The following is a 15,911-nucleotide window of genomic DNA, read 5'->3' as shown; positions in this document are numbered from 1 at the left end:
TATGTATAAAATAAATATATCTCTATGTATAATAAATATATATTTTTTGTTATATATATGACATCACAAAAGAATAGTCATGAAATAAAATAACTTCACAAATTATATTTAGGTATTTACAAATTCAGGCCATAAACTCAGGCAATTAAGCTGTGGATATGTGCAGCAGTAATAAGCGTGTGAGCCTACATTGAAGGCTGAAGATTGAAAATCAAAGCCTAATACATATTGTAATGCCACAGCTGATATCAATTGTCGTCCTTGTTTTTGATTCCATAGTTTATGATTCATGACATTTCAATACATTTTTATTTAGATTTTTAACAAATGAACAATGGTGAATTGCCGTACTGTGAAAAGTCCTAGTTGAATGACTCAAATTATCTTCTCTACTTCATCAAAACTGTCTTCTAAATTGTGATTTTTCAATGCATATGTGGAAATTACATAAATAATGATTATAATAAATCCCATAACCCCTTTCAGGAGATTTTCAGCATATCTTAATAGTCTATGGTCAATATATTTTAAATACTTAGTGTATCGAGCCATTCAATTCTTGGAAGATGGTCATTTTCACCAAATTTCTTGTATGTTTCTATTTTGTTTGAATTTTTATATGGATGTTCTGTTTAGATGCTCCCCTTTCTTGAATCTCGAAAATAAAAATAAGCGCATTGTGTGTTGGGTGAGATGGGAGCAGGGAACAATACAATGGAAACATTATACATACAGCCAGGTAATCTAAAGTGCAGTTTGGATGATGCTCCAAGTGAAAGTCTTTGAATTCCAGTTCAAATGTGCTGCCGTGGCTAGATTTCAACCACCAGTAGCATTCAGAGCTGTGGTAATAGGGCATCGGGTAGTTGGGAGATATGAATGTGCCGCTTGAAGTGGTGAGATTACCCCCGCAACCTAGAGGAGAAAGAAATGGAATGACACACACCCTTTTCCTTTTGGGGAAATTGAATCCTTTTGTCTGTATTAAACTGGTGCCACTCTGCTATTCTTTAAATCAAGTTATACAGCAAAACAGCATCATGAAAGAGTAGTTAGCCTACAAACCCAATTTCCTTTTTTTTTGAGATGAAGTCTCACTGGGTCATCCAGGCTGACGTGCAACAGCATGATCTCGGATCACTGCAATTTCCACCTCCGAGATTCCAGCAATTCTCCTGCCTCAGCCTCCCCAGTAGCTGAGATTACAGGCACCTGTCACCATGTCCGGCTAATTTTTGTATTTTTAGTAGAGATGGGGTTTCACTATGTTGGCAGCTGGTCTTGAACTCCTGACCTCAGGTGATCCCCCTGCCTCGGCCTCCCAAAGTGTTTGTGAGTACAGGAGTGAGCCACAGCACCCAGCCCCAATTTCCATTAATGCAATTTCCTTATTCTAACCAGGATTCTTATTTATTGATAAAAAGAAACTAGAACTTTCTCCCTTTGTCTATTAAAAAGAAATGGCTGTTGTTAATTTTAAAATATTTGCAATATTGAAGTTTAAATACAACTGGGCAAAATGAACAAGTGGTGAACAGAGCATGACAATCCCAGAATCAAGAAACCAATCAGATTGATTTCTCCAGTAAGCTTTTGCTATTTACCTGTTGACGACCCATCCCAGTAAGCTGAGAATCCAGGCCTCGTGTCTATTTGGTCACTCTGAAATTTTAACCATAGTTTGTTACTATGAGAGATGATTGTTGGGGGTAGATGTGAGCCACAGAATATTCCCAGCAATGGTGATTTTTCATAGCCTCCATCTCTGGCAGAATACAGAAATTAAAATGTATTGGGTTACTGAAAATATTACTGTATAAACATTTAACATAATTTGAACATTGGGATTGCAAACATTAGCAGTTTACCAGATGAAGCAATTTCTCTCAAACACTACTCTTACTCTAAAAAACACGATTTTAACTTTTAAATTTTGTTAAATGGTATTTGAATGACTTAATAAAGAATGACCATCATTCGTGGTTGGCATGGTGTTTTATATAACCAATTGCAAAGGGAGAGAATGTGTTTAATCTTCACCTTTCAAACAAAGCCTCTGGCAAATGTATCAGAGAAAACAGGATAAAGAAACTATACTATTAACAATATAAACATACTGCTGTATTTCGCAGAGAATCTTTCAATGTGTTCCTTCTGATTTGGAAATTTTTTAAATGTAATATATCATATTTGATATATTTAGCAAAATTCTGGAAATAATTTTTTCCTAAAAACTCTTGCGGCCTTAAATCTAGTTTATAATCTGTAGCTTTTTCAAACAAACAACAAAAAAGGGATTTATTCAACACTGAAATACAGTGAGTAACTGCTGTAAATTAAGAAAATTATGTCATTTTAGCATGATATGGTCCAATTATGATTTATTATTTTAATACCTTACCTTATATTATAGAATAGCATTTATTATAATATATAAGATTCCAGATTTTAAATCCCAAATAAAATATTTGATATAGATGCCTACCAGAATGATTAGCCTAATTTAACTCAAAGTAGTGGCATAAAGAGATAACAACATATAAGTGAACTTACTTTTACTGTAAATATAACTTTTTAAATACATTCCTTCAAAGTGACAATAAGAAAGAATAATGCCTTGTACCGAAATTCACAAGCCTAGACTTTTATTACCTGAACAGGAAAACTTTGTGAAAACTTTAAGACTGCTATCCTGCCATCATTTTATAATATAATTAGATTAAATGAACAGCAAAAAGCCTAAAATTTACATCGATTTTACATAATTAAAGTAGGTATTCAACAGCAGCAAGTTACATCATTTCAGAGTAGTAGCACATCTGTTTCTTTGCCCAGATAAAATCTGGAGTTTATTTTCAAGTATTTCCAATAGAAGAATCACTTCAAAATAACCACTGAATCTTACGCAATTCCTGTATTTCTCCTAAGTCAGGCTCCAAATGACAAACTTTTATTTCTTGCAAGAAAGTGCACAGCAGGGAGCTTTGCAGAGAATTACCATATTTTTTCCTTAATAGTCCTAGGAAAGACTATTAATGAGAATAAATAATGAAAAGATTATAATGAAATAAATAAAAGTGCTTACCTGATTTCCAGAAAATCTGTATAGTGGTTTCCACCAATGGCTTCCTCCAAGGAGAAGTTTGTGAAGTGCATTGCAATCTGTTGGCCAGTTCTCACTGTGATCCTATAAATGCATTCCCAGTTGTTGGGGTAATTATTGGGGAAGTTTGGAGAAGTTAATGTCCCAAAATCATCTGTGTAGTCTTGCAAACATGCTGTGAACAGAAACAGACCATACGAGAGAAATAGAAAATATTGTTACATTTATAATACATCCAGTAATATGTATTTCATTAATTTGTGCCTATACTTGATTTTCAATAGGCCATTCTGGATGTGCAAATAAAGATTTCATTCTGAAACAGTTTTTGTAATCTTAAAGACAAAATAATTACCAACAGTAAATCTAAGCTATGGAGTAGAAATTGTTACATATGTCTTGAGTACACAACCCTTTAAATCTTGAAAGTGTTACTTTTTTCTAATCCTTGCAAATTACCATAAACATTAAAAATTAGGATCCACTGCAGGAGGGCCTAGAAATAATTCAGTCTTGTCTTTTCATAAGCTTCCTTTAAAATGGTTTTCGCCAAAGCATGTATTTATGAGAAATGACAAAGCAGGTGCCCCCACCATGGGGTGAACAACAGGGGCCCAGGCTCAAGGACCAGAGTGATCTTGAATGAAAAACCTCTCAAACACTGACAAGCTCTGCAGCCTTGGGAGAGTTACTGTACTTCTCTAAGGCTTAGTTCCCCCATCTCTCAAATGAAGAGGGTTGCTACCTTTGAGTGTAGGTTTAAGAGTTAAAGATAATGCATTACAAGGGCTTGGCCATGGTGGTCATTTATGTTATAAGGAAGACATTAGATCATTTATAAAACATTTAGGATAGTACCTGGACAATTTTGAAGTCCTAAATAAATATCTTCTTTAAAAACTTTTCTGGTTTAATAGTTTTAACATTACCTATTCAGTCGATTCTGTGTTTACTAACATCCACTCAATCTCCTATGCCCTCCAAATCAGAAATATTTTACAAATAAAATCTGGTTTGAATGCTTTTGTTTTTGTTTTTGTTTTGAGACAGAGTCTTGCTCTGTCGTCAAGGCTGGAGTGCAGTGGCGGGATCTTGGCTCACTGCAACCTCTGCCTCCTGAGTTCAAGCGATTCTCCTGTCTCAGCCTCCCCAGCATCTGGGACTACAAGCATGCACCACCATGCCCAGCAAATACATGCATTTTTAATGTATTTCCAATTGCATCCAGCCATAACCTAAATCTAGGGTATAGGAGTAGACAGAGGTCTCCTACTGAAAGGTTTTGGATACAATAAACTATTGTGTTTCACTGTGAGTCAAAAATAATAATAATAATAATAATAATAATAATAAGGATGTTTAGTTATACTGTTTCCCTAGTTGCTGCTATATAATCATACTCAGAAAAGAAGAATCACTGGTATTGAAAACATAGAGATGCATAGAACGTATTTTAGGTTCTACCATCTGTGTATAGCTCTCAAAGTAATAGGCATTCGCCAGATATTTGATTTTACTCTATTTTAAACAGCAAGCAATCAAGGATTTACTTTATTGAAGGAATTCACAGTGACATTTAACACCAAAGATTATGTTTAACTCCAAAAGTATAGAAAAGTATGCTTTTCTGTAGTCTGCCAAAAAATGTCCACAAGTGGAAAGGAAGGCAGAGAGGAAGGGAATAAGAGAGACAGAAGGGAGATAACAGGAAAGGTAGAAAAGAGGGATAAAGAGAGCAGGGAGGAGTATAGCATTGGTCTATTAATATTTCAGACCCACTAATGAAAATTACTAAGCTAAAAAAAGGACGTCAAATGAAAGCAGTGACCCAGTATTCCTGAGTTGACAGAATAGACAGACTCATTGACCCACACACAGAGAGCTTTAGCCAGTAAATCAAATATTTAGAGGAAATTATCTGTTCATTCGCTTGTTCTTAAAGAGACAATGCTCCTTGCTTACTCACTGTACTCCCAGAGGGGAAATACAATTGTCTTGCATATCTCTAATGCAACTTGTCTGTGGGAGAATGTTAACTGTGATCAGGTTCTCAGGTGGTGGAACCTGAATTAATGATATTTTGGGGCAATTATGAAGAGTAGTTTCCCTTCATCTTGCTTACATGCATGTGATTATTCTGGAACAACTGGTGGGAGTCTGTTAATCTTTACTGAAATTTTGATTTACTCACCAAGTTTCTTTTCTGTTGCTGGAACAAAAGTAAACTACAGTTCCTGATGTGTTCCAATGATATTTACACCATTCACTTTGTCTGAAATGCTTTACCCTTTACCTAACCCGCTGCCCCACAACCCCTGCCAATACATGGTTTAACATATACACTCTTACCCATCATTTAAGGTTGGCTGAGACCTTTCCCAACGAAGCAGAACTAATTTATCTTGCATAATAAAATTGTATGTAAATAGCAATTTGAGTCCCAAACATATTTTTAAATTGTTTTTATGTGAGTATATTTACCTTACTAAACCTTGGGATATGAATAAGACCTTATTAACCATTATTTACTATCGCTGTAGTACCTGGCCCAGATGAGGTCCTAGTAAGTAGTTGTTGCAATATTATTACATGATGTGTTGGAAACAAAGGGGACTGATACATGCATCTAAGTTCCTTCCACTCTCCCTACCCCATTCAGTTCTTCTCTTTCAAGCTACCCCTATACTCCAATCCTACGACTCCCTCTATTTTTCTCACCTCATTTTTCCTCTCTCTCTCCTTCCTATACTCTATCCTGGTTGGCTGAGGTTCTTTAATATTTTTTTGCTTCCAACTATGACAAGCAACTGTACTAAACTAGCTCCTCTCCTTAAGAACTGTAAAACTGAACAAAATACTGGACAATCTGCAGTACAAGATTGTGATTCTTGACAGAAAGGAAACTCATGATGTATGACTCTTGATTTCCTTGGTTTTCTACCTATGCAGAATTTCCTGACCACAGAAGGGAGCTGAAGCCCATGTAGTGAATGACAGTCCTACTGAGCTGATAATGCAAAGATTAGGATTGCCAAAGCAGCTGGAACTATAAGGAAATTCTCCAGAGAAGAAGTATATAGAGATGAAAGCCAGGCATCTGAGCAGGACTTCCCATGGATTCTTAGCTAAGCCTGGGCTGAGAACACATAAGGTGAGACTTCGAAAAGCATGTCAGACAGGAGCTGCTACTAGGCTGGAAGCAGAAACAAGATCATTTAGAGTTCTCTCCCATTCCAGAATGGGGATACCTCCTTAACACCTCAGGCATTCAAATGAGACACCTAAAAGGCCATATCTTACAAGTGAAGACCATGGCCAAGAGTAGGGCTCTCTAGAACTTCCCTACCAAAGGATGAGTCTTAACAAGACCTGCGGGAATCATAGAAGTTGGAGGTTGAGACCTACCAAGTTAGAGGGGCTCAAGAAACAGGGATATTCACAAATATTCTTTAGCAAATAAAGATATAAACCTATGCAGATACAAAGCAATCAGGTAGATATCAAACTAGTTTCAGAGGAGGAGAGAATACAGAGTGTCTACAACACATAATTTACCCTCATGATATGGGACACCCATATCATGTCCCAACCTATCATGTCCACTATAAATCCCAAAATTACTATAAATGTTAAAAAAATGAGAAAATATGGGCCGGGCACAGTGGCTCATGCTTGTAATCCCAGAACTTTAGGAGGCCGAGGTGGGTGGATCACGAGGTCAAGAGATTGAGACCATCCTGGCCAACATGGTGAAACCCCATCCCTACTAAAAATACAAAAAATTGGCTGGGCATGGTGGTGCTGTAGTCCCAGCTACTCAGGAGACTGAGGCAGGAGGATCGCTTGAACCGAGGAGGCGGAGGTTGCAGTGAGCCGAGATCGTGCCACTGCACTCCAGCCTGGCAACAGAGTGAGAGTTCATTTCAAACAAAACAAAACAAAACAAAACAAAAATGAGAAAATATGAATCAAATCAAGAAATGTCATCAGTAGTCAAGAAAAATGTGGTCATAGTTGAGAAAAAAATGTGATCTTGTGATTCAAAGATGATCTAGGTGTTAGATTTAAAAGAGAAAGACTTTAAAGCAGCTATTAAAAATATGTTCAAAGACTTAAAGAAAAAAGCCTTAAAAAGTAAACAGACAAGAAATTTTGGCCCAAAAAGGGAGGAAATTACTAAAAGAAATCATGGAAATTATATAACTTAAAATTACACTAATTGAAATTAAAACTTCATGATGAGTTTAATAGTAAACTGTAGGTAGAAGAAAAAAGGTCAGTACACTTTAATATATATCAATATACCTAATTTACTCTAAAGAACAAAGAGAAAAGAACTCCAGGAAAATGAACAGATATTAAAAAAAAAAAAAAACAAAGAAAAATAATAGGTTAACATACATGCAATTAGAGAACCAGAAGGAGAAGAAAATAAAAATGGGTCAAAAAAACAGAAGGATATAGTGGCTAAAATTCTCCTAAATTTTATGAAAAACATCGAATAAGATATGCTAGGCTTTCTTTTCATTATCTCCTTAAAAGTGAATTAGTGATTTAAAGCAAAAATAATAGTAAGGTGAATTTATAATATAGAGAGAAGTAGGCCAGGTGCAGTGGCTCACGCCTGTAATCCCAGCACTTTGGTAGGCCGAGGTGAGCAGATCACTTGAGGTCAGGAGTTCGAGACCAGCCTGACCAACATGGTAAAACCCCGTCTCTACTAAAAAAAAATACAAAAATTAGCCAGGCGTCGTGGTGCATGCCTGTAACCCCAGCTACTCAGGAGGCTGAAGCACAAGAATTGTCTAAACCTGGGAGGTGGGGGTCGCAGTGAGCTGGGAGCATGCCACTGCACTCCAGCCTAGGCCATAGACTAACAGTCTCAAAAAAAAAAAAAAAAAAGAGTGAGAGAATGAATGATTTAAAGCAAAAATAATAGTAAGGTGAATTTATAATATAGAGAGAAGTAAAAGATATAACTAAAACAGCACACAAAAGGACAGGTAGATGAATTACACTAGTAGGAGATTATTACACTTGTGAAGTATAAAGGGGAATGTGTGTAATACGAAGTGTCAGGTGTGAATTAGAAGGTATGAAATGTAAAGCAGCTGCATATTAACGCTAAGAAAACTTGCTTATAAGCTAAGGAGCATATTTTTAGCCCTAGTGTAAAACTACAAAAACAAAAAGGTATCATTAAAAAGACAATGAAGGAAATAGAATGGAATACTAATAATATTCTGTAAACCAAAATGAAGACAGGCTAATGGCAACATAAAAAGAGAAGAATGGAAAACAACTACCATAATGGTATGTTAAATTCAACCATAACAGTAATTACATTAGTTGTAAATGGTCTAAATACTTTAGCTAAAACACAGAAACAACAGGACCCAATTATATGTTTTTTGTATACATGCACATTATATATAATTATACCATTATATATAATGGTGAAATTAGATTGTAAGTAAAAGAATGAAAAAAGAGATACCATATGAACAGTAAATAAAAGAAAGCTGAAATCACTGAAATAACATCAAACAAAAGTGACTTCAAGAAGGAAAGTATTATTAGATTTACAGAAAGACATTTCATAATGACAAAGGGGATGATTTATCAGTAAAATATAATAATCATAAATGTGCATGCATGAAGTAATAGTTTCTTTTTTTTGTTTGTTTTGTTTTTTTTTGAAGTAATAGTTTCAAAACACATGAAGGAAAGTGAAAAGGCAAAAGTTAAAGAAAAAAAAAACAACTATGATTAGAGCTGAAGATTTGATCACCTTTCTCTCAGTAACTGAAAATGAAACAGATAAAAATAAATAGGGGTATAGAAAATCTGACCAACATTATCAGCCGGCTTAAGCTAATTGACAGAGAGCACTACCCTTAATAACTGCAGACAACACAGTTTTTCAAGCATACATGACATGTTCAGCAGCATAGACCACATACGAGGCTATAACACAATTCTCCGTAATTTTAAACAATTGGAAACTTAGAAAGTATATCATTTAACCACAATAAAAATGAAATTATAAATCAATAAGACAACTAGAAAACCTGCAAATATTTGAAAATTAAATAATACATTTGCAAATAATCCACAGATCCAAGAAGAAATCACAAGATAATTGGAAAATATTTTGAACTGGAAGTCAGTGAAAATAAAACATTAAAATTTGGGAGGTAGCTGGGCGCAGTGGCTCACTTCTGTAATCCCAACACTTTGGGAGGCCGAGGCAGGTGGATCACGTGGTCAGGAGTTCGAGACCAGAGTGACCAACATGGTGAAACCCTGTCTCTACTAAAAACACAAAAATTAACTGGGCGTGGCAGCCAGTGCCTGTAATCCCAGCTACTTGGGAGGCTGAGACAGGAGAATCACTTGAAACCGGGAGGCAGAGGTTGCAGTGAGCCAAGATCACGTCACTGCACTCTAGCCTGGGCAACAAGAGTGAAATTGCGTCTCAAAAAAAAAAAAAAAAAATTGGGGAGATGAAGTAGTGCTTAAAGTCTATATCTGTATCTATCTATCTGTAGTTAATTTTTATCTAAAGAAACTAGAAAAAAGCTAACTAAAGCAATAATAAAAAGAAAGAGATAATATAAGAACAGAAATCAATTAAATGGAAAATGCAATAGCAATAGAGTAAATAAACAATGTCAAAAATTGGTTCTTTGAGAAAATTATTAAAATTGATAGAATTCTACCAAAAGTGATCAAAGAAAAAAGAGAAAAAACACAAATTAGCATTTTCAGAAATGAAGAGGGGATGTCACTATAGAATCTTAGGACATTAAAATAATAGACACCATTACAAAAAACTGTGCAAATAAATTTGACAACCTACATAAAATAGATGAATTCTTTCAAAATTCCCATAACTGACTCAAAAGGAAATAGAAAGCTTTAATAGCCTCTATTAATTGAAGAAATTAAATTTATAATATAAACCCTTCCTACAAAGAAAACTACAGGCTCAAATAATTTCACTGGTGAGATTGTATCAAACAATTAAGAAATTGTTTATATTCCACAAACTCAGAAAATAGATATTTTCTAACAAGACCAATATTACTCCTATACTAAACCAGACAAAGAAATTAAAAAAAATTATAGTTCAGTATGTCTTACATTGATGCAAAAATCCATAACACAATTTTAGCTTAATAATTCTGAATATACATAAAAATTATAATAGATCAGAACCAGGTGGAGTTCTGATGTATTATATAACATTGATTTGACAATAGAAAACTAAATCAACGGCTGGCTCTTGGGGCGCAGAGAGGGGCCGCAGTCTCTGCAGCTGCGTCGCGCTCCCCTGCAGTCCCCTCCATGTTCCCCGGGGCCACCACTCCCCTTCCTAAGGCCGCCGCTTACCCCGGGGTCTATGGAAGTAATGGAAGGACCCCTCAACCTGGCTCATCAACAGAGCAGACGAGCGGACCGTTTATTAGCTGCAGGCAAATACGAAGAGGCTATTTCTTGTCACAAAAAGGCTGCAGCATATCTTTCTGAAGCCATGAACCTGACACAGTCTGAGCAGGCTCATCTTTCACTGGAATTGCAAAGGGATAGCCATATGAAAGAGCTCCTCCTCATCCAAGAGAGATGGAAAAGAGCCCAGCGTGAAGAAAGATTGCAAGCCCAGCAGAACACAGATAAGGATGTAGCTGCCCATCTTCAGGCATCTCACAAACCCTCTGCAGAGGATGCAGAGGGCCAGAGCCCCCTTTCTCAGAAGTACAGCCCTTCAACAGAGAAATGCCTGCCTGAGATTCAGGGGATCTTTGACAGGGATCCAGACACACTACTATATTTACTTCAGCAAAAGAGTGAGCCAGCAGAGCCATGTATTGGAAGCAAAGCCCCAAAAGATGATAAAACAATTATAGAGGAGCAGGCAACCAAAATTGCAGATTTGAAGAGGTACGTGGAGTTCCTTGTGGCTGAGAATGAAAGATTAAGGAAAGAAAATAAACAACTAAAGGCTGAAAAGGCCAGACTTCTAAAAGGTCCAATAGAAAAGGAGCTGGATGTAGATGCTGATTTTGTAGAAACATCAGAGTTATGGAGCTTGCCACCACATTCAGAAACTGCTACAGCCTCCTCAACCTGGCAGAAGTTCGCAGCAAATACCGGGAAAGCCAAGGACATGCCAATCCCCAATCTTCCTCCCTTGGATTTTCCATCTCCAGAACTTCCCCTTATGGAGCTCTCTGAGGATATTCTGAAAGGATTTATGAGTAATTAAAATGTAAGGCCACAGAAAAGGGGAAAAAAGGAAATAATACAGTAATCATTAATCCAGAAAAAAAAAAAAATGAAAAGGGAAAACCACATAGAAGGGTCATCCCGGAAATGCTTCATCTGGTGGACTGTGGGAGCAGAGGCATTGCCAGGACTTGGGAAACAGTCACTGTGAAATGCGCCGCATGTCTCATTCACTCACTTGAGCTAATGATTCCTACTTGGCAGACACTAAACTCATGGAGGTTCGGTTTCTCCTGATACAAACCAAATGGCTACCTGGAATAATTTCTTTCAAGCAACAGTTATTTTTCTTATCTTCAGGGTTAAAATGTATAAAAGTTATGTGTAATTAATCTGTAATGCCATAAATGATAATGCAAAACCTAAATAATATGGTGGCCGGAGGGGCTGCCTTATATTTGAAACATGCTTTCTATCATGCATTGACTGTATGCATTTTGTTAATGCACATTTTGTTTGTTTAAATAAGGTGTGTAAGATACACACCCTTCTAGATGAAACTATATGTGCCACACTTTGCACTACTCATAATAACCTCAAGACTATCAGAAGAAATATTTAAATTTCCATTTTATGAAGAAAGGAACCAAATTATTATGCTTTTTTAAAACAAATTACCAGTTTACATAATTAATCAGGGTGCATTTTAAGTTCTAACTTTGTTTATTGTATAGTGCATCATTTGAAAATACCAAGGAGGAAATACCCTTTGTTTTTAATGATGCAAGAGTGGAAGTAATGCTAGTTGGCAGTATTTGATTGTAAGAAATCAATAAAGTAATTGTGTTTTATATCTTTAAAAAAAAAAAAGAAAGAAAACTAAATCAACATAATTTACCACCTAAACAGGATAAAAAAGAAAAGCTTTGAGAGGTATGAAAAGATGAAGAAAAATTCAATAGCCATCCAGGATAAAAACTCAGCAAGTATGCCTAGAAGGGAACTCCACAAACTGATAAATGGTATCTATGGAAAATCCAAAGCTAACATCATACTTAAGTGGTAAAGGACTAAATGCTTTCCTGTCAAAATTAAGAAAAAGGTCAACCATGCCAACCTCACCCTTTCTGTTCAAGAATGCACAGAAAGGTCTAGCCATCACAGCAATACACATACACAGAGAAAGAGAGAGACAGAAAAAGAGAGAAGGGAAAAAATAAAACTTATTTAACTTATTCACAGTTATTGTCATCTATGTAGTAGATACTAAAGGATTTATTTAAGTTATTAGAACTAATAACTAGTTTCACAAGACTACAGAATACAAGATATGTATACAAAAATCCATTTATGTTGCATATATCAGCCAAACAACCAGAAAGTAAAATTTCAAAATTCTATATTTTGTAATATGTATATATAATATGGCGTGTCATTTTATAATAGCATATATAATATAATATGGCATGTCATTTTATAATAGCATAAAAACATGAAATGCTTGATAAAAAGTTTAATGGAAGTATGCACAAACTCTATACTGAAAACTTTATTGCTGAAGGAAACGAAGGAAGATATGAGTAAATGGAGAGGTAAAATATGTTCATGGATTGGAAGACTGAATTTAAAATGACCTTTACACCCCAAATTGGTCTGTAAATTCAATGTAATCTCAATCAAACTCTCAAGTTTTTTTATGCAACTGAAAAGCTGATTCCAAAATGAATATAGAAATACAAAAAATTTAGGATAGCCCAAACAATTTTGAAAAAGAAGTATAAATCTAGAGGTTTTACACTTCCAGATTTTAATATACAATATAAAATTATGTAATATTAAGTAATATAATGTCCTATTGTTATAAGAGTAAATATGTACATCAATGTGATGAAATAGAGATTCCAGAAGTACACTTACACATGAACACAGGCAGGTGATTTTCAACAAAAATGCAAAAGCAATTCAGTAGGGGTGGGGGTGAAGGTGAATTTTTTCAACAAATGGTGCTCGAACAATTAAATACTATTTGCTAAACACACTTGGATACATAACTCATACCATATAGAAAAATTGATTCAAAATGGATCATAGAACAAATATAAAATCTCAAACTATAAAACTTCTAGAAGGATGCACGTGGGAGATCCTGATAACTTTGGTAGTCAAATATTCCTTAGACAAGATACAAAATGCACTAAGCATAAAAGAGATAAAAGGATATATTGAATTTCTGTTCTTCAAAAGATACCATAAGGAAAAGAAAAGTTTAGCCACACACTGGGAGAAAATACTTGCAATACATTTATCTGACAAAGGACATATTTGTATGCAGAATATACAACATATGACTCATTAATAAGAAACAAACAAAAATGAGCAATATGGTTTTAATGAACACCTCACAAAAGAAAATAAATGAATTGTCAAAAAGCATGTGAAAAGGACTCAGCACTATTAGTCATCAGGGAAATGCAAAATAAAACCAGCAGATACTACTATGCAACTACCAGAAGCTAAAAATGAAAAGATTGGCAATATTAAGGATTGGGAAAGATGTGGAAAAGAATCGCTGTAAGGCAGATGAGCCCCCAAATTGGGACTCTACCTAGGAAGGTTTTGGGCTTTGCCCAGGAAAGAATTCAAGGCGGAGCCGGTGGTAGAAGAAAAAAAAATCAGCTTCACTGAGGTATCAGCGTTCCAGCTCCGTGACTGCTCCTGCAGAGCAGGGCTACCCCATACGCAACGTGTTGAGAGAAGAAGCTTGGCACAGTTGTGCAGTCATATTGACACCCACGTGCAAATTAAGGGATGAGTTATTTGGAAATTTCTAGAAAAAGGATGGTAACTTCTGGGTGTTGTCATGGCAATGGCAAACTGTCATGGAGCTATTGGGCATGTCTTATGAAGAGGTGCTTCTGTCTCTTCCCGTCTTAGCCAGTCTTCCATATGGTCTGGTTTTGAGCCCCAACTCCCATTTCAGAATTGTCACTCATATAGGTGAGAATATAAAATGGCATAACCACTTTGGAAAACAATTTGGCACTTTCTTATAAAGTTAAACATATCATTATCATATGAGACCCAGAAATTCTACTCCTAGGTATTTTACTCAAGAGAATGAATAAGTCCACAAAAAACTTGCATGTCAATGGTCATGGTAGCTTTTTTGTAATAGCTAAAAACTGAGAAAAGCCCAACTGTCTAACAACAGGTGAACAGATAATCAAATTATGATATATCCACGCAATGGAAGGCTAGTCAGCAATAGAAAGAAAAGAACAGATAAATCCAGCAACGTGAAAAAATTCCAGACACATTATGCTAAATGAAAGAAGCCAAGCTGGGTGTGGTGGCTCACGCCTGTAATCCCAGCACTTTGGGAGGCCAAGTTGGGCGGATCACAAAGTCAGGAGTTTGAGACCAGCCTGGTCAACATGGTGAAACCCTATCTCTACTAAAAATACAAAAATTAGCCAGGGGTGGTGGTGCGTGCCTGTAGTCCCAGCTACTCGGGAGGCTGAGGCACTACTGCACCCCAGCCTGGGCGACAGAGCAAGACTCCATCTCAAAAAAAAAAAAAAAAAAGAAGCCAGACACAAAAGAGGACACACTATGTATTCCTGTTCACAGCTGCCTTTTGCACAGTTAAAACTATTCTGTACTGGTAGAAACCAGGTCTGTGGTTGCTAACACAGAGGGTGTTGAGGAAACTAATCAAAGGAACATGAGGATCCCTTCTGGAGGGCCAGAAGTATTTGATAGCTTGAACGGAGAGGTGGTTAAAGGGGTGTACACAATTCTGAAAATTATGGATAAATTTACTGAAATTACAGGAAAAAAACCATATTATGTTAAAAGCTTGAAAGTTCTGTGCACAGACAGGTTGCACTCTCTAGAGAAAGTCCAATAAATAATTCAGATATCTAATAAATAATACCTAAAATTGAAATAGAGAAATAAAATACCACATTTGAAGGGATCCCTGCTATATATATTAAATACTAGAATATTTAATCTTAAAATTTGACGTTAGTTTTATGAGATTCAAATTTCATAGACAGAAGAATTATTATTCTCTGAACTTAATGTATCTATTTCTTGAAAAATTAAAAACTCCTCTTAACTATCACTGAACTCTGTAGATGTTTACATTTCTTCCCTTGACAATATAAATGGCTCCTTCTAGAATAGTAGTAATACTGAAAAATATCAATACTAAGTTTTGGTTTCCTCTTGTGATTTTCAGCAAAGCACAAACGATTAAATTAGAATGTGTTTCCATACAAGGATATTTATGTGTTGGCATGATGCTTATTAATACATCAATACAAAATGCAAAGATAAAAAAATGTATCTATGCTTTTTATTTTATCTTATATAGCCAAAGGAAAATTCATATCCAATATCAGTTTAGCCTTTTATTATGGTCTAAGGACATTTACAAAGAAATGAAAAATCAAAGTGCATTTCTTCTATCCCCTAAATTCAACTGAACTAGCAATGGAAAAGCGTATCTCTGAAGATCAAAGACAACTGTTGGCAGAACTCACATGTTTTGCTTTCTGACCAACCTCAAAAA

The 15,911-nt window shown here is 35.6% G+C and overlaps 2 protein-coding genes across 3 annotated transcripts in view; one reads left to right on the top strand and one right to left on the bottom strand.

Moving 5' to 3' along the window:
* The window catches only part of CUBN (cubilin (intrinsic factor-cobalamin receptor)), a 315,183-nt gene that overhangs the window by 221,374 nt on the left and 77,898 nt on the right, over positions 1–15,911 (bottom strand). The window contains 3 exon segments of the mRNA XM_011963893.1: positions 734–915; positions 1,605–1,765; positions 3,086–3,278. Coding sequence (XP_011819283.1) covers positions 734–915; positions 1,605–1,765; positions 3,086–3,278 — 536 coding nt within the window.
* Positions 10,390–12,183, top strand: LOC105527545 (nuclear receptor-binding factor 2). 2 transcript variants are annotated; one of them, XM_011963892.1, is made up of 2 exons: positions 10,390–10,538; positions 10,624–12,183. In XM_011963892.1, the coding sequence occupies exons 1-2, from the start codon at positions 10,454–10,456 to the stop codon at positions 11,370–11,372; spliced, it is 834 nt and encodes a 277-aa protein (XP_011819282.1). In that variant the 5' UTR covers positions 10,390–10,453; the 3' UTR covers positions 11,373–12,183. The 2 variants fall into 2 exon arrangements, with proteins under 2 accessions (XP_011819282.1, XP_011819281.1); XM_011963891.1 differs by having other exon boundaries at positions 10,390–12,183.

Source organism: Colobus angolensis, unplaced genomic scaffold (genome assembly GCF_000951035.1).
Source record: "Colobus angolensis palliatus isolate OR3802 unplaced genomic scaffold, Cang.pa_1.0 Scaffold63, whole genome shotgun sequence".
Lineage (NCBI taxonomy): Eukaryota > Metazoa > Chordata > Mammalia > Primates > Cercopithecidae > Colobus > Colobus angolensis.
The sequence above is the reverse complement of the archived record's forward strand: the minus strand, read 5'-3'. Positions and strand labels throughout refer to the sequence as shown.

Bases quoted from the DNA above. Each gene is read 5' to 3' on its own strand.
- LOC105527545 (XM_011963891.1), top strand. From the start codon at position 10,509: ATGGAAGTAATGGAAGGACCCCTCAACCTGGCTCATCAACAGAGCAGA.